At 34.7% G+C, this 27009-nt stretch overlaps 1 protein-coding gene across 7 annotated transcripts in view; it reads left to right on the top strand.

Moving 5' to 3' along the window:
• The window catches only part of KERA (keratocan), a 37601-nt gene extending 12903 nt beyond the window's left edge, over positions 1 to 24698 (top strand). For 2 of the 7 annotated variants that reach the window (XM_033116551.1, XM_033116554.1), the window contains 4 exons: positions 5969 to 6056; positions 17105 to 17155; positions 18499 to 19392; positions 23605 to 24697. In XM_033116551.1, coding sequence (XP_032972442.1) covers positions 18507 to 19392; positions 23605 to 23777 — 1059 coding nt within the window. In that variant the 5' untranslated portion in view covers positions 5969 to 6056; positions 17105 to 17155; positions 18499 to 18506 and the 3' untranslated portion in view covers positions 23778 to 24697. Of the gene's footprint in view, positions 1 to 323; positions 374 to 5968; positions 6057 to 16623; positions 16906 to 16946; positions 17156 to 18498; positions 19393 to 23604 lie in introns of those variants that run through there. The other 5 variants (XM_033116550.1, XM_033116549.1, XM_033116555.1 and 2 more) reach the window with 5 other exon arrangements.
• The last annotated feature ends 2311 nt before the right edge of the window (positions 24699 to 27009 follow it).

The following is a 27009-nucleotide window of genomic DNA, read 5'->3' as shown; positions in this document are numbered from 1 at the left end:
TCCACAAAGCCACTTGTGCTTGTTAGTTTGCCTTTATGGTGATTGACAGATTTGTACAATGACACAGGATAAAATTTTCCCTGCCAGGCATATGCCTAAGGCTCACCATTCTCATCTTTCTAATAATATAAAGTAGAAAAATTACGGTGTGAGCTTGGGGAAATCTCAGGATGCCTTCAATGGTATTGGCCTCTGATGTCTGACTCTAAAAAAAATGGAATTTTTCATGTAGGCCGATATTATTATAGAGTAACATTGGAGGGGGGATATCTAAAAGAAACTTGCATTTGTATGGTCTTGACCTCTGTGCATTTATTCTCCAGATGCCAGGGGTGGAGAAGAGAAATGGAAAGCAGGACAGGATAGAGACATGGTGAGCCCTTCGTCTTGGCCATCACTCAATATTTTTTGTCCTTGGATACGGGAAATTGAAAAGTCAAGAGAAAAAACAAATGTCAAGAAACTACAATAAACAGAAGTAACTTGATGGAGGCCAGATTCTTTATTTCACATGTACTGATCAGGTTTCCTCACATTATTATTATTATTTTTTTAATGCTAGGACATTCTATCCAAATAAATAAAATCAGTTCATTATTAGTATAAATTAAATATGCACCAAGTTAAAAGATGATACAAATCATTTTCTTTTGTTTTGTATGATCCTCTTGCTTTTTTTCCCCTTTCTTACAAGAACCACAATAGGATCAGTAAATTGTGATACTTAAGCCACTTCTACCAAGACACGGATCCCTTTCCCAAATGCTAAATTATAACTGAAGAGGAGAAAAATGTAACACCTGCAAAATCTTTTTTAAAAGCCTCGCTTCTCAGAGATTAGTTTGGCTTGTTTTTTATGTTTTTGACTAGATAGTAGAGAAGACTTTGTGACTTAAAGTCTTAAATGATTAGGTAAAAGAACTATTAAAAATATGTTTAGACATTACCAGGGCCCGTAGTTTCTTATAAGTTCTTTCTAATCTGAAGGACATTTCTTATCATTATTTTATTCCTTCTAAATTGAAATCTTTGATTTATTAGCACCACCTCCCTATTTTCTGCCCAGCCTTCCCCCGGCTTCCCATGGAGCTGAAGTTCTTTGTAGAATCTTTTGTAAAATGGAAAAAATCTCACTTAAAATGTGATAATTTCTATCAAATGCATATGAAATCATCTACTTAAGTTGTAAAACGTGACGTAGCTCTAATTATTGTTGGGTATTATAAAGATAGCAGATTTTTAAACAAAATTGGAATTATTGACAAAGATTAATGTCGAGCATCATCTCATGTAAAAACTTACCACAGCCAAGAAATTTGAGTCCTTATCATCACCTAGCCCAAAATGTTAAAGGAGAAAGAGGAGTTTGTTTTTTATAACAAATCCCCCAAGTGCTCAATGCAACCTGTTTTGTATAATACTCTCTACCTCCCTCCAACTCTTATTTCACGTCCTAGGGAACTTCTACTTGGCTAAATACTGATTAACCGAATACAATATCTGGTGAGGGGCTCATCAACAATAATTCTGACAACACCCCTTTTAGACTCAGCCTGATCACTTACTACTCTTCATACGTCATACTTTTTTTTTCTCACGCCCATATCCAAATGCATCAGGAGGGATTTAAATACCACCTTTTCAGTAAAGTCATGATTGTCTTCTGTCATGAGATCAAATCACCCCCTTTTCCCTAAATTTTTTTCTTCCCTCATTCCCTCTCTCCCTCTCTATTTCTTTCTTCCTTTCTTTAATTCATCTGACCTCTATGACATTTACTATTGTCACATGCCCTTTTGCATCTTGTGTTAAGCTTATTTACACACACTTTAGTCACCCATTTAGAATATGAGTTCTATGGAGAGGAGTTTATCTCCATTTAGTCGAATAAGTACTGAGGCTAACACTTTGCCAAGAAGTATGCTGGACTTGGGGGACACCAAGTGGCTCCCCACCTGCAATTGAAGTCTGCTAAATGTGTCAAAGCATCTGGTGTACTACACCAGTTGGGAAAAGAGTATAGTTTCTTTTTCTCTGCCTAGGGAATAAGCTTGTGATAACAAAGGAATGAGCAAAATGAATTAACAGTGAAGACTATACTTTGTGCAATGATGTTTGTAAGTTCTAAAGAGATAGATGCAAGGCCTAGAAATAGAGATCCTGTCAACACTGGAGCTGACAGTTTGTCTACAGCACTCCCCACCCAGTCCAGAGGGCTTTTAAAATGAATTGTTATGATAGATTCCATCTGGTGAAAATGGAAAGAAAATGATGCAGGTTTTTGGTTACAGTCCCCACAATGGCATTGTGGCCAATTGGCAGAATGTAAATTCAAGGTTTCTCGATTTTTCTATCCCTTCTCATAGGCTAAGGAAAGTTCTAAAGGACAACAAGGCTATATTTCAGAGGTGACAGAGTGAAATTCTATGCTCTTCTCTCCACTTTAAATTTAAATAACTTCTTTACGTTAGATTATAATATAGTTTTAAAAAATTCCAGCTTTCAATATGTCTGCTGCAGCTGTGTTCTCTCAATAAGCACAAGCAAAAAGATAGTGGTTGAAATCAGAATCACAGTTTAATAATAAAAAAAAAAAATGTAAAGAAAACTTGCCTAAAGCGTTATGCTTGGATAATCTGAATCAGCATCATTCCAGAACCATAATCAAAATGAAGATTCCTGAACTCCATCTCAAACCTACTAAGTCAGAATCTCTGAAATCAGGGCTTCAGAACATGAAATTTTAACAAACTCCCTGGATGATTTTAAATGCTAAGCCTCCCTTAGGTAAGGGAATTGAAAATGTATTAAAAGATCTAAAAGGAATTTTTCATTTTAAAATGAAATCTTTTTGGATTATTTATAAAGTACATTATTTTTGAAATCTGAATTTAAATCACCATTCTTCTAAGAACTTAGAAGAGTAAGATGTATAATTAAAATTACTTTGGGGCACTTTCCCTAACCATCATAGAGTAAGTATGGTAAAAGCAATGCAATTAGTTGTCCACTAAAGGACTTAAGAAGCCAAAGAATTCACATATTCTTTCATAAAGTATATGGATTTGAGCTAAAATCCTAGAAATGAGTGTAGGGAGTGAGTTGTCAGCTTATAACTACAGCAGGTTGAAGGTGAAGGCTTTTTCAGCAGTGGGAAATGAATTAACAGATAAAATATTTATTGTCCTTTAGCTGAAAATATTTGGAATTAAGTTGTTTGGCTTGGGGAGAAATTTATGAAATGTATAGTGGAATATGTAGCCAGCTTTTTTTAGATTTCTAATATTTCAAATAAAATCTGCAATTCTCTACCAGAGGGGAGAAAAATGCTTTGTGGCAAGTACTCCTGGCCAAGTCACTTTAAGTTCCAATAGCTTTGCTTTAGTTTACAAGAATTCTTTTCTATAAAATGTGTATGCGCGTTCAATTTTCCTCTTCCATTTTTTTCTCTAACAATTCTCTTTAGTCAAATTTCAAGCAGATGCAAGAATAACTTTGACTATAATGGAAAATATACTAAGGTGAGAATACTAATATGCTATTTTGGATGCAGGTCTCTTTATAAACAAAATGCTTGATCTCACTTGAAAATTTCGGCTAAATGTTAAAGCAAAAACAACTATTTCATAGTTTGGAGAGGCAAGGAAAAAAGATATTTTGAAAACCCAATGTCTATCAGTCCTTTTGTGAAGGTGTTGAGTTTGATTTCAGTGTGCTAAGATTATTTCAAAGGGCTTCAGACAGTCATTTGATACTGTCTCATGTGGCCCAGCTGATCATGTTTCCCCAGGCACAACTGGAAACTGTAAGCTTTTATAAAACTGTAATTTGATATTGGTCTTTCCCTTCTGGTTCTGAGGCAAACCCATCTTTATATATAGCAACCAGAGAGAGAAAGAGAGAGAGAGAGAGAGAGAGAGAGAGAGAGAGAGAGAGAGAGAGAGAGAGACTGAAATGTTAAGCAGTTTACAAATAAGATTTTCAGTATCATTAGACTTAGTTAAAATGATGTGGTAGATATCATTCCATCAGATCTTCCAGATCTTCATAGTGAAAAAGTAAAATGTGAGAAAAGACAACTATTCAATTTGGATTTAAGGAGAAGTTTTGATTGCGTAACATTTCAGTTACAAAATGTAAGAATTATTTCAGGGAGGATGCATTCTAAACTCCTGTAATACCCTAACACATATTGTGTACTATGCTTATAATTATTTAATATGTCATAATAGCCTTAAACACTAATTATGGGACAGCAATATTGAGTGTTTTTTTTATAATAAATTAGTCTTTGGGTGACTGGCAAATAGACAAGGAAGTGGTTGGACACTGGAGCTATTTTGAACTCTGAGGTAGACTCTTCTATAGCACTGTGTAGTGCCTTTAATAATACTTAACGAGCTATATCATGCTTATTTGTAAATGATTGTTAACTTGAGATAATACTGATTTGGAATTGAAATATTGGGACATTGCTCTGCTTAAAAACGTGCTCCAGTGGCCACAGAATCAAAAACTTTCCTAATATTGCTTTCTACTCAAGTCCTTCACATTGTTTTTCTTCAGTTTATGAAGCCAACATTTATTGCCATCAAATTCTAAATTAATTATAAGCAAAGTAAGTTACCAAAGATAATGACTATTTCAAAATAGTAATTCTCCTTGAACTTTCTAAAGCATTAAACATTGATAGTTAATTGATACTGAAATTTAAGTAAATTAAATTTGTTTCTTTTTTCTTGACCCTGAATCACATACGTTCTTTTTTCTATTTTTTTTCTTTTGTTCATTTAAGTTTACTTCATTTGTATTTGTACCAGGAAGAAAAACTAAGTTATACTATATACAAAATTGTGAAAACAATTTTAATCCTAAGACATAAAAGTTAATGATGAGATTTTTTTTAATGCAAAAAAAGTCGATAACTTTTCCTTTGTACCACTAGAAAGTATCTTTAAAAAAAAATTGGATAAAGAACAAAGACATCAGATTGAGGTTTTCCCAAAACATTTGCAATCATTTTACTTCTGCTTCCTTAATTTAGTAGCTAGAGGGTGGAGAAAGGTTAACTGCATTACCTTCAGTGCAGTTTATTTCTTCAAATTCAATAAATGAAATGCCAGTGGTTTCTGGAATCTCCATTACTATACACTGGCAACAAACATAGAATGACAACATATTTTATTTGGTTTTATTCAAGAATCACACACAAGAAAAGTGTGTTTGTGTTACACTTCTTTCAAACTTTAGCTATTGTGACCACACAAAGGCACCAAAAATTCTTTCTTTATACTTTCTTAGATAACTTCTTTCTTAATCCCTCAATTAGAAATGGTGTCCTTTTAACAGAGGAAAAAATAGCTTCTTATTCAAAATTATGAATATGGAAAATATGGATGTGGTCTCTAGCCAGGAATATGAATGACTATTCCAACAAGAGAAATGGAAAGAACATTGTTATACAACATCCTAGCTGTTTTTCAAAGAATATCTCCTAAAGAAAAAGTCGGATTCCCAATTAGAAGTAGGGGACAAAATATTGTAGAAGCTTCTACTCAATTAGAAGTAGGGGACACATTGCAAGGTTCAGTAATGAAAATAAATTGCTGGTTGAAAGAAAAGGGACAGTGACATGTAACCAATAACATTTATATAAATTAAAAATGCATTCATACAAAAAAAAGAATTTTACAGGAACAGAGACAAATAAAAAAGTATTCATTAATTACATTAAAAGAATCCTACATGATGAGAGATATAAGAAAGGTAAATGATAAAATTGTAAAATATCAATAAAACATGATAGAGGCTTTTATGGACAATTAACACAAGTATGCACTCTTGATGTCTAGCTAAATAAACAAACAGAATACCAGCTTCCTGATTTCACTAAAACGTATTTGAGGGACATTTCATGAACCAGCTTTTCCTTCTAGCATTCTGACTCTTCTATTTCTTTTGATATTAGTGATATTAAAAACTAAGCTTAGAAGATTGCCTTTGTTCTACATGTGTTGCATATTGAATTATACCTGATCTTCAAAACAACCAATAAGGTAAGTGCCATCATTACTTCTATTTTACTAATGAAGAAGATTAGAGGAATCATCCAAAATCACAGCCAGTCAAGGACCTGACTCTGGAGTCCTGCCTCACCATTGTCCAGATGCCCCTGCAATTCCCAACTCCCAATTCTTTTCCTGTATGTAGAGAACTGTCCTTGAGGTAATCTTAGTGAGGCCCAGTAGCTCTTAAGTATCTCTTCTCTTCTTACCCTCACAGAGCTGATGTCGGTGTTAAGCCTTTAATTGCATAGTATCTTTAGCTGTCCTTTTAATAAACAAAATAATTTTACCCTCCAGTAATGAAACTGCTACAGCAGTGCTTTCATTTAAAACTATTTTGCTCTAATATATTTTAATTTTTGAGGAAAGTACAAAAAGTCCCTAGTCATGGCTTATTTTTTTCCCCTAAAAGTTTTAAGAAGTAGAAGGATTTAGCAAAATAAGAGAGGGATAAAAGGAAAAATAGCTATCCATATGGAATATCCAATATTTCAATATCCGATAATAGAATATTCAATCCCAGAGAGTAGTTATAATCAGTGGAACTGAAAAGTTCTATTAAAATAAAGGATATATATGATAACTATTGTAGTATTAAACATTTTTTTTGGTAACCAATTGACACAATGGAGAAAAGAGTTAAGAATTAGTTGCTTAAAATTCACGAAGACAGGTAGCTTAATATTATTTTGTTAGGGAGTTAATGGTTGACTAAAAGTGCTATGAGAGCTATTGACGGAATTAAATCCCTTTTCCTTATCACATAAGCACCTATTAAGCACCTATGACATGCCAGCACAATATTGGTCAATTAAAAAAAATTAGAAAGCAGAAAAATAATTGCCTGCCATCAAGGAGCTCCCAGCCTAGAAGACAGATGTAGAAAGAACCACAGTGTTTTAGTTGGAATTATTTGAGTCTATATTGGGTACAGTAGGTTCTAATAGGAACATTATTTCTGTAGGTGGGGACAGGAACTACTGAAAGATTTTATGGAGGAAGAGTGTTTTACTTGAGTGCATGTTATAAGATGATTTCTGGGAAAGGAAACATTAGAAGCAAGGCTAGGAGTGAAGATATGCTGTGTATTTCTGATCTAGTAGGTAAATTCAGAAAACTGCAAAATCTGGGTAAGGCTACAGCCTCAGGTGTGGATGCAGAGTGGGGTCGAGGCCTGGTTCTGGGGTAAGCAAAAGAAAAATCATGGGGAAAACTCCTGTGGGGAAGGAAAAACTGAGAAAATCGAGTTTAATCTTTTAGTCAAGAAATTGTGTATCCCTGGGTAAAAGACAGTCACTTTTTCATCTACCCCAACTCCCAATTCTTTTCCTGTATGTAGAGAACTGTCCTTGAGGTAATCTTAGTGAGGCCCAGTAGCTCTTAAGTATCTCTTCTCTCCTTACCCTCACAAAACCAGGTGGAGCCTGTGGCAGTTTTAGCCAAGAAAATGCCTGTTGGTGGTTTAGAATTTATCAATGGTCCTCAGGGAAGGCTGAGGGACCCTCTGGTTTCCGTGATATGCTGCAGTAATGGCAGTGACAGCCTGGCCAGATTATTTCTATCTATTTTCTAAGAGTCTCTTTTTCTTTCTGCTTGTTTTTCAAGTCCAGTCTTCAAGCCTCCTCTCATTTATGGAATTCCACTGATCACCTTCAAAGAAACACTTTTGTTTGGTTAAAACACCCAGAATTGCTATCTAATGTTTGTAGCCTAGGAGCCTGGTTGACAAAGATATCGATACCAGAAATCTGTTAGTAATATCAGATTGTTGGGAAATGTGGGGAAATGCAAGAGTGGTTATCTGCACAGCTTAGGTATTACATAAGGCAACCAAAACCTTAAAAGTATGCAGGAATGGGAGTCTGGAAGACAGTGACCCACAAAAATGGGACACGTCATCTTTAGTTACCTGGTGTGACACATCTCCTGAAGGTAAGGCTTTGAGGGACCGTATAGCTATTGTCACAGGAAGTATAATATGAAGGGCATGAAACAGGATTGAAGGGCAGGGTGGCTGTAGCTAAAGGCCCATGGAACAGCTGGAAATGAGAGAACAGAAAGCTCAGATTCCTAAATCCTCCACTTGAGTTTAGGGCTCGAAATATAGGTGGTTTATAAAAGGGTTTTTAAGAGGTGAAGGTCTTATGAAGGTCTTATTTCTTTCCATTGCAGGATGAGAGAGCTTTTTTTTTTTTCTTTTTTTTTTTTTCTTTTTTAATGTTCTGAATGAGAATGAATGCAGTATTCATCTTGTCATCTAGTCTCTTCAGAAAATGTTAGAGAACTGATCTGGAAACAGAGGGCCCCAGGAACTGGAATAGGGACTCCACGGATGAGTGGGATGTGCCTATGATCTCCAACCCCACTGAACCTCCTGTGCTTGCCAAGAGAGCCCCACTTCCCTTAACTTGTAAAGCAAGTCCTGCTTTTTTGAAGACGCTCCTCCCTCAACTCAAGCATTAACTTTAAGAGGAACTTCATTCTTTTCATGCCCATTCCCCTTAATCTTCAGTGAGTCCCAATCTACAATAAGAGGCAACAATATGATATCAATTAAAAAGTAAAATCTAGGGATGAAAATATACTCGAACTACCAGAACGTCCGAACTTATATGGACTAAATATTCTGAAAGATAAATTCCGAGTCTACTCAGCCAAGGAGATATAATGATACTATTAGATCAGGCTGAATTTGGTTTTTTGAGTGTACTCCCTGCAATTCTGGATTCATTAAATTAATTTAAGCAACTGGGAGTCTGTCTGATTGTTTGCTGGAATACATCACAAAATGGAACTCAGCAGATGCTTACATTAAATGAAATCGATCCCTTATTATAATATATTATAAAGGCAAGAAGTAAAAAAAATTCACAAAATTGAATTCTATAGTGGATTTACCATGTATAACCACCCATCAACCTTCATCAAGCATTGAGATATATATTGAGGATAGGAGTATCTTTAAAAAGCAAACAAACAAACAAACAAAAATGTAGCAATGCTTGTGGGTTGCTGGTGGAAGCCCCAGCAAAAAAACTGATTCCCTGATTTCAATGAGGAAGGACAAATCTGGAGTGGAAAAGATTAAGTAGTGTCATTTAGTTACCAATGAGTAAAATAGATATATTTCCCACTAATGGGTATAAGCATAAAATAAAAATGGGCTGATCCAAAAAGAACTTAATAGCCAATTGAAAATTAAATTTCTGAGAATGAAAGAGATGTAAAGTCCTTCATGGAGTTGTTTGATTTGTAAAGTCAAACACCCTCCAGAACTGCTCATTAGAGCCTTGGATGAACCACTGTCACATATGATGCAGAATATCTGCCCTTCACTGAATTTTTAAACTTTAGCCCAATCATGGACCTAGAACTAGCAGAATGAAAGAAAGGATATCTTGCCTTAAATAAGTACTTTGCAATGATATCACAAATATTATATATTTGTGATATATATATATATATATATATATATATATATATATATATATATATATATATATAAAACCAATAAGAACAAAGAGAGTTTCTTTGAATTTTGGAGGCTACATATTACTACATGTGAGTCTGGTACTGAGAAGCTGTAAGACTTGAGTTTGTCCCATGACAAGAAAAAGGTCTTCAGATAGTTGAGATCACAGTGATCCACTACTTATCACTCATCAGATTGAATGATGTTTAAACAGTGTGAGGCAGATCAGGTCGCTATATGCAGTGTGTGCTAAGAGAATTAAACCCCTAGCTTTCCAAAGCAAGGACATGCTATAGCGAATAAATGCTTACTATCCTTTTGAGAAACTAGACAGAAAGGGAGGCGACACAACACTGTGACATTCACTGCCTGTAAACTCAGTATTATCTGATCTGTCTAGCCTAATTTGAATTACCCAGCAGTGCTGACTCAACACGCACATGATATAAATGGGAATGAGACCCAATAGGTCCTAGTCCTGTGGCCCAGGCTGTCCCTTCCTTCAGTCACACATATTACCCCAGCGGAGCTTTCTCTATGACCAGCTGACTGAGAAAAGTATAAATGCAATCAAGATATAATCGATGTTATAGGACATGCAGGAACCAATTGAGAGTAGACTGCTGCAGCAGTATAACGCCAATCTGGGATGGCCTGGAAGGGCAGTTTGATAAGGAGATCAGGATAACAAGAATACATATACAATTCAGTGAATATCCTCAGATTACTGGAGACACCATGAGTCTAGTATTAGGTTGGTGCAAAAGTAATTGCGGTTTAAAAGGTTAAACATAAAGGCAAAAACCGCAATTACTTTTGCACCAACCTAATGGTAGTATGTTCTCAGCATTTCAATCAAATGTTGCCTTGTAAGAGACTTCTGCTGAAGTGCTTTGGAAATGAGCTTTAAGCTAATTGGCTTTCAAGCTGCTCACCTCCTGTTATCTTAGTATCATCGGAAAGACAGTGGTGCTAAGGCTAACTTGGTAGAAATGAAAAGGGCTGGAAAAACTGGAGGAAAATTACTGGAGAGCAGAGTGGTTCTGGGTAGTTTAGTAACAGAGCTCACCCAAGATTTTTGTTTTTTGATTAGGTAATGAAAGTCTTCTCGTATTGCTTGGACAACTGACACCAGAGATAGTCATAAATATCAAAGTCTAATGAAAACAGAATAGCTTAGAAGTGACAGAACTTATTAGTGTTGGGTCAATTTAGGAATCAGCATAGCTTCAGAATGTTTCAGATACAAAGGCTAAACTATAAGTAGAAGACTATTTGCTGTTTATTCACAATAGCAGAAAAAACTAACGTTAGCAGTCTTAATAAAAATATAGTTATTAAAAGTACACCGAGAGTAAGCATTGACTTTTTTTGTCAATAGATACCCAACACACACACATGTACACTCATATACATACATATGTGTGTGTATGTGTGTGTGTGTGAACTCACATGTTTAAAAACATGTGTTTATTGAGCCCACCTATAAATAGTTGGGGTTTTTGATTTTTGAATGAGATAAGAGAAGATAGTAATTACATGAATTTGATGTAAGTTTTGAATGAGATAAGGGAGGATAGTAATTACATGAAACAAAAGAATGCTGTAGAGAAGGAGCAACCAGATAACAAGTTCCCAAAGTAAATACATGATATAGTCATTTTAAAGGTCAGAAGATATAATTAAGGGACTATGTTAGAAAGCATAAAATATTTTTTGGAAGGAAAGTAGAGGAGATAAGATAATTAGACAATCGAACCATGAGGTGCACTATCTAAATACTTACAAAAAGAGAAAATCGAAAACATATTGATGGACTATATGGACATGAATTTTGGATTGAAAGGACTCCTTCAATACCCAGTGTGTGATAGATATACACGATCTCAAGGCATATTGTTGCAAAAGTTCAGAAACTAAAGATGAAAAGAAAATCCTACAAATTTTCAGAGGGCAAAAGGTGACATTTTGAAAACTGAAAACTACATTTTTCCAACTTTTTAATTTTAACTCCAGAGGTAACAAAACAATCACCTTTTTGAATATCTCCAAAATTTGAAAGAATATTATTTTAAATTATAATTCTATCCAGTCAAAATATCATTTAAGGAGGTGGGCTGAATAAACACATTGTTTAAACATGTGAGCACACACACACACAAACACACACACACACAAAGTATCTCATGGGCAGAGAAAGTGATCAGAGCCTGTGCTCTGCCAACATCTTGCAGTGAAGCAGGAAAGAGCAGAACACAAGTCCCAGGAAGTAACAAAGGATCTAACACAGGAAATGAGTGAGGGAAGCCCAGACCACAACAATCCAACAGACCCAGGGAATAAGCCTTGTATTATCCATAAAAGTACTTTAAATGATAGCACTTGAGGAGAGAGTGTGATTTTTGTGTATAGTTTTAATCCATACCTTAGTTATGTTTAATTAACGTTTGAAGAAATCTTCTAAATGAAGACTCACAAGAATGTTTTAATGCCTATTGCAAATAAATGCCTTTTTGATAAAATACAATTCAGACGCTCTTAATTTCATCAAACATAGCACCTGTGTGTAGGTTGTAAGAGAGGATTGCTATAGTCCTCATTAATGTGAGAGAACTAAAATGTGTCATAAACACCTAACAATATCTCATCTGCCAAATTTGCTTTGCAACAGCAAGCAAACTAGATTGGAGGAAGTGGATATGGAACTCCAGGGGTAATATCTTTCAGGAGAAAAAAGTGAACCTATTATATCTGATTTTATTTATTAACGCTTTTATAATGCTCTAAATGCTTTTAAAGTATTAACTTATTTAATCTTCGCAATGACCCTAAGAGATGGCTATTATTGCTATCATTATTATCATTGATATTATCCTTACATTATAGATGAGAAGACCTAAGACAAAGACAAATAATTGTTCCAGGTCTCACACCTAGTAAATGGCAAAGATTTATTCAAACCCAAGGAGGTCTGGCTTTTAGCCAGCATAGTACGTTGTCCCTACTTATCGAGTGCCAAAAAGTTTCTAAAATGATTTTACAATTCTGTTTGAGATTTTGGAAAATATTAGTGAAATATGTGTATATGTCTATAGAAAATACTAGATATAACTTTATATATATAGCAAATAAATGTGGTACAATAAAGAAATTAAAGTGGTTTTCCACTATTTTAGAAGTAAAGAATACTTCTATTGTATAATAATTCATGCAGTGACTATTCCATCAAAATTTGTGATATGTATACATTAGGAATTCCTGAAAGGAATCATGGCTGCAGGTGGGGTAAGGAGTGAGACTAAGCAAGTGTGATAAATCCTTATCTAATGAGAAAATAATAGATGTTTAAAATTTATAAGTCAAAGAAAAAGAATATGAGCAAGAATATTCAGGTAAATACTAAAAGAAATCCATAATAGAGTGAGAATAATGACCTCTTGGGAGGGAGACTTACACTGAAGTGGGTGGTGTGGGGAATGCTCTTTTTCATCAGTTTGTAGCCGTTTTGATTTTTTAAATATATCATACTATATTTTAAATGTCTTATTTTGACAAAATATTTGAACAATCTATATTAATATGTGTTAGCTATATATTTTAGGGGATTTCTTTTATGTCTCTAAATTGTTTGATACAGTTTAGTCAAACGAGGCTGAAACTGATGCATTAAGAGAAAATGTTTCTCCTAGCAGAAGTCCAGGTAATTATTATACACAAACAAAGCTCCTGGGAGCACGTAACTAGTCCAACCATTGCTAAAATCGATGTGTCGGACACACATTCCAACACGTTTGAAATCATACTAGAATTTTATGTGTTTTACACCCTCATGCATTGCCTTCTCTTTTAAAATGTCAATGATCTTCAGCAATGTCCCCAGATAAATTCCTCAGTCTTAAGACAATTTAGCAAAATATCCTTCCCATGTTAATAGGAGGAAGTAGAAGCAAGATAAGCAAAGAGGAAACAATATGAAGTGTTAAAAGGAGGAAAATGGTTTAAAACAACAATAATAACACAACTTCACAACTTAACCCCATCCCCAGTTTCTAGAACAACTTTTCTCAGGTAGGCCAAATGCTGACATCACATTCTCTGCTGAAAGAAATTTCTGGGCCTCATTTTTGTTATACGGAAAAAGAGAGTTTGAAGAGATGATATGTAAGTACTCCTTGAGCTTTAACTTTTTTCACTATGAAGTTTTCCTACACGTTTCTGAACATGTTCACCTTCTTTATCTCATTTGATTTTCAAACAACCCCTCCTAGTAGTCAGGGCAGGTGCATTATGGGTAGAATTAGGCTCATGATGCTTATAAATAGCCAGTGCAAGCTCAGACAACTAATAAGTTGCCTAAAGAAAGCTTTAATTCACATGTTGTTGTTGTTGTTGTTTTACCATACTTCTAAGACTCTCTACTATGTTTCTATTTACACAGTTATGCTGCTCAAAAAACTCATGGCTATTAAAGTGATATTTATGCCTTATGTATTTATTTGTTCATTTACTCATTCAGTAAATATTTATTGACTATCTGCTATGTCTAAAGTTTTACGGATTTCTAAAATGTCAATGTGTCTTTGGAGAGATAATGCCAAAACCACATTCATTTAGGCCTCCTTCCTCCCTCTTAGCAGAGTCAGATAAGACTGAGCAAAGTCTTGCATTAATTCTTAGAAGCACAACTCAGACATTCTCACCGTCATCTTAATTTAATGTATTGAACTTCTGCTAGAGCAGTTCCAATGAAGAGTTTATGTCTCCATTCTTCGGGAATCAGTAATCAAAGGAAGGTACGTTAGATTGTTATAGGAAAAATAAAGAAATAGAGAATATACTAACAGTGGAAACATCCTGGTTTTAGTCTGGAAATAATGATACCAAAGCTGGCAAGCATTGTAGATGGCCATTTTATTTATATCATGTCTCCCAGGATCCTTACAATGTAATTGCTATCATATGCTCATAAAATACGGGGGAAGAGTTAAGAATTATTTCCAGATTTCTGGATTAAAAGACTGAGTAAGACAATAGTGCCACTCAAAAATATAGAATGACAAGAGCAGTTAGAAATAAAGAGATAGTGAATTGCATTATATATTACATATATATAATATAAATATAAATATAAATATAAATATAAATATATATATATATATATATATATATATATATATATATATATATATGACATACAACAGGAGATTTCTAGAAAGCAGGTATATACACGCAATAGAGGGCAGGCCTTCTTCCAGAGGCTGGCTGGACAGAGATACACAGGAGTCATCAAAATAGACAGAATAGTTAAAACCATGGAATAGCACGCGAAATATGTATACAACAAAAAGAGCACAAAACGCAGGGTAGAATCTTAAACAGCTCTAAATGCTAGAAACACTTCTAAAAAAAAGTTAGAGGAAACAGAGAACTTCAGGATGTAGACAGAGAGAGGTCAACAGAAAAAGGGAGGAAAAAAACTAAGAATGACATCAGAGAAACTAAGACAAACATTTAATTAAAGGGGAGGGTCAGCATTCTCAAAAGTCACAAATCAAGTAAGCTAAATACAGATAGACTTCAATAGGTTAATAAGCATAAAGATTACTGCTGATTTTTGTCAGAGCAATTTTAGGGCAGTAGAGGGATGATGAGGAGCCATATTTTGATAGGTAGACCACGGATGGAATCGGTGAACAGGAAATTAAGATGGAAGGCAACCAGTATACTACTTTAATTTCCTTACAATGAACATGTAACAACATTTGTGTAATGAAATTAAGAAATGACTGAAAGAAGGTTCCCTGAAAGAGAAAATTAAGAAATAAGAGAGTAGCTACTGGAGGGCTGTGCAAGTTTGAAGATTACCTGTTGCTTATATCCTGAGGGTTTAGAAAAAGAAGAAAGAGAAAAGAAAAAGTGCAGTAGATAGAGAAAGCCATTGTGAGAAAGCAAATAACATTTGTTTTTTTTTTTCTTAAAATACGATATGAGTGTACCTGTAAAGCTGTGAAGAGATCATGTATCAATCAGATCTCAGTCTACAAAAGCTCTTAAACTTAAATGCATTTCCCAGTTGAGAATATAGGGCTCATACTAAATAAAAAAAGGCTTATATTTCCATAATCATGTAGGACAAACTAGAGCCACCTTTCGTTTGTGAGGTAGTCCATTACTATTTAACAGATGACAAACTGAGCTCTAATTGCCCTGCCAATGGTTAAGAGGGAGAAGGCATATAGTTCAGAAATGTTCCTTTGAATCCAATGCTCTCTCCTCTTCCCTGTGCTCTATCTTTGATAATACTTATGTGAACAGTTTGAATGAGTCCTATAAATTAAGCTTTCTGATCAAGATAGATTATGAAAAACAAAATAATTGCAAACAATGCGATAACCTCTGAAAAATGAGTTTTGTTTATTGGTGTCTTTCATCAAAAGGCATAACAATTTTTTCCACAAACATAAGAACTAGAAGACATGATCTTGGGCTTATATGTTAAAGAAAAAAAAAACATTAGCAGTGAGACAGAATGTCCTGTAATGGACTAAATGCAAAATATCTGTCATAGTGGAAAAAAAAATTATTTAAAAAATTATTTGGAATAAAACTCACAGTAGGAAATAGAGATGCAAAAATTATTTATATAAAACAGCCTAACACCACATTCAGTGCCAACGTCAGATATGGCTTTTCAGATTTCTCTTAAAAATGTTTCAAATACAGAGGGTGCCAAAAAAAAAATGTATACACATTTGAAGAAAGGAAAAAAAACTATTAAAATTGTAATAGTCAATATATACTGATAGCAAAAGATGAATGAATATAAGTCAAAAGATGAGTATAAGTTTTGGCACCCCTGGTATATTTTTCTATCTCTTTTTCCCTTAATTAAACACAATATATCTAAAAAGAATTTTAGAATCTGTTTTATATGAGAAAAGAAAAGTTCCATATAAACAGAGGACATTGGCCCTTATTTCTTTGTATTCATTTTTTTAAAAGATCTCCTAGGGAAAAAAAACAAAACACAAAACATGCTTTAAAATCTTTTTGTTACACTTGAAACCAAACTGCTGATAGATCAGGTCTAGATATCAGTACATTACAAAATCTTTGGAAATGTGAATTCAGAGTAAAAATTGCCCTGAATTGTTGTTATAGGTTCTTGAGATTAAAGTCAGAATTTCCTGTGCTGGGCTGCCTAGGTAACGAGGTGCTGTGGTTGTTGGAGGGGTTAAAGTTGGAGCTCATGATGCATATATATTTGGGAGGATTCATAAAAACACGACAGCGGAGCTTGGGTCAATCCATTACTGTGGATGAGCAGTGACCAATAGAAAGGGAAGAAGAAGATCCAAGAAAACTGAGGTAAGCGGGCTTCTGAAGCCCTGTCAAAAGTGGAAACAATAGATCAAAAGGTGTGCGTGGTGACTGGTCAGCGTAGGTTTTATTTTTTTCTCATAGTAGGTTTGACAGCATAAAATAAAAACAAATTGCTTTAGTCAAAGTTTTGTTGTTTTTCTTTCTTTCTTTCTTTTTCTTTTTTTCTTTTTTAACTGATTGTTAGCAAACTTCAGATCCAGACACAGGACTCAACGGTATATTCCTGGACAGTAAGGTAAACTATTTTGTACTTTTTAAAACTCTTAAAGTTAAGAATCTGAAGTTCTGATTCATCAGAGGCAGGGTTACAGTTCAATAACTAAAACAAATTTCTATTCTGGAAAAAAAAAAAAAAAGAAAATTTTAATGTGTCTTTGTTGGAAGATGACCAGAGTAGCATTCTGCAATGTAAGAAATTTGACAGCTTGCGCAAGCAGCTCTGCACTTGTCATTTCCCTCAATTTAGTGACAAAATTGAGGCATCAGCATTTCATAAATGATGTTGATTTCATCTTTTCCAAAGGAATCAGTAAAATTTATTCAGTCCTTATTATCAAGTGCTTGAACTAAATGTATATTGGTTGAATGTTACTGTTGTATATGTATATGTATATGTAAATATATGTATAAACGTATGTATATCTATATGTATATGTGGATGTATTTTTTCCTGTTAAAATAATTTGTGGTACCAATAATCTTGTTGACATTCAATGGGAAGTGTTTATGTTTTTCGGATGTATCATTTATCAGTAAATGTTAACCTATCATTTGCTAGCAGCCATACTGGAAATATGGAGCTCTATCTCCATCCTACACATGTTCTTTGTTTTGTTTTGTTTCTTATTAACCATAGTAATGCTATAGTTGATACATTATTTACCTAATTGCTGTGTATATAGACAGAATTTGGAATCCATATTTCTTGCCTGAACAACTTGATTCTGTACTTATAATATTAGAAGTCTCTCCCCGGACCCCCGAACAAAACTTACCTGAGAAGTTGAGCAACAGAGTAAGAGATTAATCACACACTTTTCTTCAGATCTTTAAATCTTCCTCACAACAAACTGCTAAAACATTCTTTGATCACTTTCTTTGGTTCAAGGGCCAAAGAGCCTGGGAAATCTCATCCAGATGTTCTGCTCATTTAGGAATAAAAGTAAAAGCATATGCCTACTTCTTAGGAACAACACAGACTTTTGAATTATTTAAAGGTCATTTTTTGTACTCTTGTATTCAATCCGGGTTTCAGTTAACTCCCTTGCATTAAGTAGCTTGAAATGGAAAAGCACTTAGAGATCCTAAAATTTGCTTTCCATTTCTCAGTTTTCATTGTGATTGGGTTAAAACCAGAAAGCTACAAGTTGTTGAGTCAGTTTCAGTGTTTGCAAAATGTTTTGCACATAGTCTCTACTAAATAGATAGGTATTAATTGATATCTGTGTACACAATGATGATATGTGTTTACCTTTCCCTCCAAGAAGCAATGTTTATTGATTCTTTTGGTGCATACACTTCTTTAAATATCAAGAGCTTCAATATCTAACAGTTGCGTCCCTTATTCTATAATGGCAGGTACTATAATGGCAGCCACAGTCTGTTTCATCATCTGGATGGTATTCGTGACAGATTCTGTCTGGACCCGAACTGTGAGACAGGTCTATGAGATACATGATCCAGAGGACTGGAATGACCAAGACTTCGATTGTCCTCGGGAATGTTTCTGTCCCCCCAGCTTCCCTACTGCTTTATACTGTGAAAATCGCGGTCTCAAAGAAATCCCTGCTATTCCTTCAAGGATCTGGTATCTTTATCTGGAAAACAACCTGATAGAAACCATTCCTGAGAAGCCATTCGAGAATGCTACCCAGCTGAGATGGATCAATCTAAACAAGAACAAAATAACTAACTATGGAATTGAAAAAGGAGCCCTGAGCCAACTAAAGAAACTGCTTTTCTTATTTCTGGAAGATAATGAGCTAGAGGAGGTACCTTCTCCATTGCCAAGAAGTTTAGAACAGTTACAATTAGCGAGAAACAAGGTGTCCAGAATTCCTCAAGGAACCTTCAGCAATCTGGAGAACCTGACCCTTCTTGACCTGCAGCACAATAAACTATTAGACAATGCCTTTCAAAGAGACACCTTTAAGGGACTTAAGAACCTCATGCAGTTAAACATGGCCAAGAACGCCCTCAGGAACATGCCACCAAGATTACCAGCCAATACAATGCAACTGTTTTTAGACAATAATTCCATTGAAGGAATACCAGAGAATTATTTTAATGTAATTCCGAAAGTGGCCTTCCTGAGACTAAACCACAACAAATTATCAGATGCAGGTCTCCCTGCAAGTGGTTTTGATGTATCATCAATTCTAGATCTTCAACTGTCTCACAACCAACTCACAAAGGTGCCCCGGATCAATGCTCATCTGCAGCATCTTCACCTGGATCATAACAAAATTAAAAGTAAGTAACCATGAGGGTGTCTCTTGGACTGAAATGGTCATGGTCATTAAATTGATTCTCTATCTTCTTTAAGAATAACAATTCTGTTGGGTCCCCTCGCCCCAAAACGAATGTGCCCTTAGATTTATTTTAAGTGTGTTTCCAATTTTCAGTATTATGTTTTATCCATTTACAGACAGTCTCAATGAACCAAGAAGGTCCAACCTTCAAATTGCAGATTGAAAAGTGGACTTGAGTGATCCACAGAGGGCTATTCTCTATCTATTGGAGAAACAAACTGGCTCTCTCTTTTTAACTCCGAAGAGATTTCAATATTTCTGCCTCACTGAGTAGATTTCTTTCAGAAAGTGTTCCAGGCACAAACAACCTCATGAATAGTAACAGAAGACATATAATTTAGAAGGCATCAGGAAGACATGTATGACCTAAAATCTACAGCACAACTGCTGCCTGAAAACACCCTAATTAGAGTCTCTGCTTTAGATGAGAGGATTTCTCAAACTTGAGTGTGCACTGACTGGTGGCGCCACCTCAGAGTTTCTGACTGAGAAGGTCCAGGTGAGACCAGAGACTTCTCATTTCTAACAAGTTCCCAGGTGATGCTGAGAATGTTGCTCTGGGGACCATGCATTAGGTACTGTTAGGCTTTGCTCAACTTAAGTGGAAACCAATGCCCCTGGAGATTGGCAAGTCAGGACGAATGATAATCAACAAGGTAGAATAAATACCTTCTCCTTCCCCGAAAAGAGCTTTTTATAAGGGAGAGGGAGAAGAGTGCAAAGTGCCTTGGAGGCAGAGATGCCACCAAGGGAAGACGTAGTTGTAGAAAGGAGAGGCTGGAGACATGAAAGGGATACTTGGCACCTTCACAGTTTTCCTTGAGATCAGGCTGACTTTGGTGTAGAAACGGGCAATGCCTTGGTGTAGCCGCAGGTGTATCGGGAGCAGCTGGCACCTATCCATGCATCCTCAACCCCAGCACAAGCCCTTGAGGAGACTTCTCTGGAACAGCCTTAGAAAATGCATTCCTAAAGTAAGGATCAGTCATGTGGTTTGTAGGAAAAGAACACAGACAATTGTCAGAAGGTTGTGCTTCCTCGTTATTATTATTCACAAAAATTTTCTTTAAACATATAATCACATAAATATCCCATTTATAAAAAAGAGGCAATTTTCTACTGGGTGCCGCTCAGTTATTCAAGACTTGCTTGGTTTTCCTAAAGCATTCTTGAGCACAAAATCCAGGAAGTAATAAGCAGGTTGCTGCCATAGCAGTTATTTTTCCATGGTGATGAGACAGGTTATTGACTCCTGCAGTCAAAAGCAAAAGATGCAGTGGAAAAAGAATGTTAACAGCTGAATCTGTTCCCCTGAACCAAATACCGTGTTTCTCCAAAAATAAAACCTAGCTGGAAAATCAGCTCTAATGCGTCTTTTGAAGCAAAAATTAATATAAGACCCAGTCTTATTTTACTATAATATAAGACCAGGTTTTATATAACATAACATTACATAATATAACATAACATAACATAATATAACATAACATAACATAACATAACATAAGACCGGGTCTTATATTAATTTTTGCTCCAAAAGAGGCAGTAGATCTGATTGTCCAGGCTAGGTCTTATTTTGGGGGAAACACAGTAGTACAACAGACACTATTGACCTGAATATATGCAGTTTTTTTTACTGACGAAAATTCTGTACTTCTGCAGGTGCATTCCTTATCTGACAACAAAAGCCTCACAAATATTCGATGTGGGAAATTAATTTCAAGCAATTCTGTACGGGTCCCTGTTTATGAATTAGGGATTTCCCTGAGAATTTGAGAATGAGGGTATCTAGGAGTGACGTTGCAAAAATTCAACACACAGGTAAGCGGATATGAAGGGCACTTACCTCAGTATACAAAATTACACAAAGAAGAATAGGACTCTGTACTTCTTCACTCACGTTTTAAAGAGTTTTCCCAAAGTGTGTTCTCATATATTTTTATTTTTCAACTGTTCTCATAGCTTAGCACACATCAAAATCACCTTGAGGACTGTGTCTGACTCAGCAGGTCTGAGGTGGAGCCTAACCATTTAGTTCCCAGGTAGAGTATTGATACACTGGCCCAGGGACCACAGTTTGAGAACCGCAAATTCTCCTCAAAAGAGCCTCGTTTGCTATTATTAGGAATTTCTGACGAAAGAGAAACTGAGGCTCAACTAGGGGAGGATATTTGCCAAGAACAAAGAGTCAGTATAATAGCCAGGGCCTGAGTCTAGGACTTCTCATTTTAAGTATTTTTTTCCCCTCTCATAGAGTATAATCATAGCACTGTGTATAATCACAGCACATTTTTTTTCAATTCTGAGAATAAAAAACTTTAGAAAATTTTCTATCAATACAAGTAAGAATAATTTTAACACCAACAACATCAACAAAGAGAAATTTATTTATTTGCTTCTTTATGTAGATATCAAACATGGTCATTTCTATGTTCCAAGAAAATACATTTAAAATAAGTATTTCTCTGGCTAGAATTATTGGCTTACCATTATATCACACTGAGTTATAATAACTGTTAAAGTACTTAGTTCTTCTGGCCACATAATCTACTCTAATTGTTAATAAAGTGGTTTCCAAGAAATACACCTTTTATATGAAAAGTTCTCAGAATTTACAAGGCAGTAAACTTTTCTTATGCAAAAGTATGGCAACACTTACTTATTTCTTTTGAACACCGTAAGAGATTGTAAATTTGGCAAAATGTTATCTATTCAAATAAGTTACTTCTAAGTGACCTCTCAAAAACACCATAATTAATTTATGTAAATATAACTAAATTTAGAATACACATTTAATTTTATGTTTCATTTATTTACACATGCTTTGATTATGGGGCATGAGGGCAAAAAGGGGGTAGCACATAGAAGGGACACAATCTATCCAGTAGGCAAAGGACGCTTGCCTACTGGAGAGATTGTGCAGAAGGAAAAGCACTAGGCTGGGATCCAGCTCTGCGCTCACTTGCCGAAATAACTTGTGTATATTACTTTACCTGTCTGAACCACTTTTCCCACAATACCCAGGTGGGGAGAATAATAATATTGCCTGATAAAGGCTGTGTGATGATGATAAGGTGGTAATGTATGTGAGATAAAAAATAACTTTATAAACACAAAACTGTTATACAAATATGAGCCATTACTTTTAGCTAGTTCAATTCACAAAATGGCCTAAGATCATAGCAATACAACCTCACTGTAAGCATAAAATCCTTCAACACATTATATATCTGTATGTGCCAACAGGACACAAAGAGAACCATTGCCCAAGTTAGGTGGGTCTCATCTTCTAAGGGAGATGTCTTGCTTGAAATAGTTTCAAAAAGAGATTTAAAGGCAATATACAGATTCATTAAGATCAGTTTTTACACATACTTCTCTGAATTTTGCTAGTTTAAGAGGCCTGCTCTCCAGAATGCTCCTGAATCCCAATATAATCACTGATGCCAAGGCTCTGATCCAAGGCACGGGCACAATCCTAACCATCTGAAAAGGCTGATGGAATATGTCCTGGCTTGAGTTCTTTGTAATTCAATTCTTGGCAAATTTCCTTTCCAATTACACACATTTACGTATGAAGACTCAAAGTTGTTTTCTGTAAGTATTACATATGCACACTTATGTTAATTGTACTTTTTAAAAAACTTGTCATTATACACTATGAGTTGGAAATTTTGCATTTTAAGGTAATTTTCAAGCACTTTCTCTAATCAACTGATTTTCCACTCATGCATCCATCTATCCATCCATCCATCCATGCATCCACCTATTCTTTCAGTACCAGCGCTGAACCATTGTCTTCACCTCTAATGCCCCTAAATCTTACCTGTCTCATCCTACAGTAATCTAAGCATACCTTATTTCACCTTGTTTTTCATCACAGCTTTGAACAATGTGTCCTTTCTGGCTCTGTACTAAGTATAGCAGAATATGGAGTGAGATGATTATACATATGTTACCTGTTTTGTTCAGGATTACTCTCGTTAAAATGGGTATGCACAACCCTCAACTTAACACAAAATTTATTTGCATCTCTGCCACTTTCATAGATCATAAGACTGGCCCTCCTTAGACTTGTATTAGTTTCTTGGTCTTGCTTTCCCTGATTTCTTGTGTTCCAATGCAGTCATTCATGCTATCTTTGTCTCCCCAGATGTGAACGTCTCTGTAATATGTCCTACCCCTTCCATACTGCCTGCAGAACAAGATTCCTTCAGTTATGGACCTCACCTGAGCTACCTCCGTCTGGACGGAAATGAAATCAAACTACCAATCCCAATGGATTTAATGACCTGCTTCAGGCTCCTTCAGACTCTCATTATTTAAACACATCTTCAACAATCTAAAACTGGTTCAATAAGCTAATATCTCTGGTATGAAATTTGGATACCATTCAGAGGTTTAAGACAAAAGTCATATTCCCAATTCCTCTTAGTCACCCTTTTTATTTGTGCAGCTAGTTTTTTCTATTCAAAGATGCTTTCATCAATGATATATAAACAACCTACTTTAAAAAAATAAAACAGACACAGAGTGAAGATAGTTTATCAACTCAAAGATAGTTATTTTTTGTCTCTTTCACAGTTTATAAATACCAAATAACGCAATTGCATTGTTATGCCCTAGAAAGGACATGTTTGTTTGCATATGTTCAAAATAGCTTCTGCAGATACTATATTTGCAGTATAAATACAGCAACCTAACAAGAGGTAGGAAGATCTGAAGAAAATTTTAAAACGAGATATTTCTTTATCATAATTATAAAGAAATAATTAAATCCAGATAAATAGCTAAGTAGCTTCTGTAGGTGTAAGTTTAGTATTTCCCTCAAGAATGGGTATTAAATGCATCAAATACTTCACAACAAGAGTACTTTAGTCATTTAATACCAAATAACAGGGCAACAGCCATTTTTAGTTTCCTACTATTTTCTATAGATGCTGTTCTTAGATATAGTACAGTGTATTTCAGCAATTAAAGTCCTAAGTTTTGCATTTATTATAACACATTTCTGATAGAATCTTAAGTGTTTTAACATTTGAAATCCACTTGAATTGCAGTGTTCAACTCATATATTTGTCAGTGTTTTTTCGGATATTTTTAAATAAAAAGAGTGAATGCTTTTTAACAAAACAAAAGTAAAATATTTATTTCAGGGGCATTACTCACAAGTTTTATTAAGAGTGTATTTTAATTGAAAGTGTCATACTAAAAATTATTTCCATTTCTCTAGCATGAATATATGCAAATATATTTTCCCACTTTATTTTTTCCTTTTGTTACAGTAAACATAAGAAAAAACTCACATTTTAATTACCTGACATACTCATAATATACCTATTTCACATGAGTTAAAAAATATCCCAGAATTTTGTTAAGTAACAAAGTATAGTTTACTTTAGATTTCTGATTTTGTAAGACATATGCTATAAAAAATAAATATTCCATTGAGATTAATGCATGTTTTATATATTTTTACACAATATTTTGAAAAATTCTATAAAATTTTGTACATGTCCCTAGAAAATTTTGTATATATTTGTGAAACAACAGATGAAAGAAAACCTAACATATTACTTTACTCCAAGGCTTCTTAGAAACTAAACATGTTATTCTGTAATGTGAATTCCCAAGAAGAAAATATAATGTACAGTATTTCCTACTTATTTTCATACCAAAACTTACTTGGGGTGGAAGGAAAGAACCAACTAACATACTTTGAACATTTTTTTTTTTAATCCTGGATGAAGGCAAGAAATTAAATTAATTAACATTAAGAAAAAAATAATTTTTAAAAGACTTCAAAGCACATAAATAAAAGTATGTCATATATAATTATGTCATAAAAATACAACTAATCAGATATCTTTAGGCCAGGGAAAAGGAGTATGTTGAGAGAAACGTATTAACTTTAAATATTTGAAAACTTGCCATGTGAAAAGGGGATAAAACATATTCCAGGAAGCTCCAAAATGAAGAGTATAACATATGGGAAAAAATTATTATGAGCCATATTTTAGTTCTAGCTAAGAAAGAATTTTGTAATAGTTAAGATTCACTCAGCAATGAAAGCAACTTTTCTTGAGGTAGAGTTACCCACCACTGGATCTGTTCAGAGAATGAGTGGTGATTCTCGGAAATAATATAAAAGGGATTTCTGATCAGGAAGAAAAGTTGTGAAATGTCCTCTTAGACATTTTCCAACTCTAAGAATTATCTTCCTTCATTCCTTCCTCCCTCCTTTGCTTCCTCCCTTCCTTCCAGCTTTTTTTCCTTTATATCAGAAAATACATTTTGAGCACCATATATACCAACTATATTACACACAGGGGATTTAATAGTGCACACAGTTTATAATATACTATGGTGGATGCAACACAAATTAACCAAATAATCACTAATCTGTGATAAGTGCCATTAACAAAGAGCAGTATGGTGCAAAGGAATTACTAATAGTGATTTGACAGAAAGATTCCCTAAAGAAATCAAGATTAGGAGAAACACATAAGGATGACAAGTATTTCATAACAAATGATAGGAGTGAAGAATATTACAAGTAGGGTTTAAAGACTCTGTAGTCTTTAGGCACGATTTGAAAGTAACCGAAGTTATTTTAGGTCAGAAGAGATTGTGGTCATTGAGAGGTAGTATCTTGTAGTGCTAAAGAACATTAGTACTGAAGCTAAATTGCTGAATTCACATCCCAGCTTCACTGTTCTGTGGTCGTAGGCAGAATCTTTAAATTCTCTGTGCCTCAGTCTCTCCTTACTTACAAAATAGGACTAAGCAATACCACCTACCTTACTGTGAGAATTGAGTGAGTTAGAATATGTTAAGTGTCTTGAACAGTGCCTGACACATGGTCAATAAGTGCTTAGTAGTAGTAGTAGATCTATGTGATATACCTGTATCTATTTAAATACAGATATTTATATACCATATATATGCATATTCACAACGTTTCATATTGGTGCAGTGGGTAGAAACGATTGAAGGGAACCAAGGCTAGAGGTGAGAAGATGAGTTAGGATTTTAGTCTTACATGACAAAAAAAAAACAAAAAAAAAAAACTAAGGGAATGTGGAGTAAAAGGGAACTGATGGTAGTGGTAGAAATAGTAGTGGACAAATAGAGAATTAAGAGGTAAAATTGTCAGGGTTTGGTGGTTGACTGGATAAAAGGAGTGAGGGCAAGGAGGGTGTTAAGGTTTTTGTTTGCATAATTGAATAGATGCCAGTACACTTTCTAAGAGAAACACGTTTAGAAGATCATGAGATTGTTTTTAGATGTGATTTGTTTGAAATTATTTTGATTCATTCAATAGGAGACTTTGTGTAAGTTGTTGAATAAGAACTAGTGTTAAAAGGAGAGCTCTGGATAGATTTATTTAAACAGTGTAGGTGAAATTTTCTAGATTCTGTTAATACTTCCAATAACTTTGGAAGAATTCCACATTTAAATATTCATACTCTTGAGGTAAGACTGAAGCAGGGGTGGGGATAGACTAAAAGGCAAGGAATAATTGTCATTATTGAAAAATAAAGCTATGAGAAATACA

This window comes from Rhinolophus ferrumequinum, chromosome 10 (assembly GCF_004115265.2).
Source record: "Rhinolophus ferrumequinum isolate MPI-CBG mRhiFer1 chromosome 10, mRhiFer1_v1.p, whole genome shotgun sequence".
Classification (NCBI taxonomy): Eukaryota; Metazoa; Chordata; class Mammalia; order Chiroptera; family Rhinolophidae; genus Rhinolophus; species Rhinolophus ferrumequinum.
This window is presented reverse-complemented; position numbering and strand designations above follow the sequence as displayed.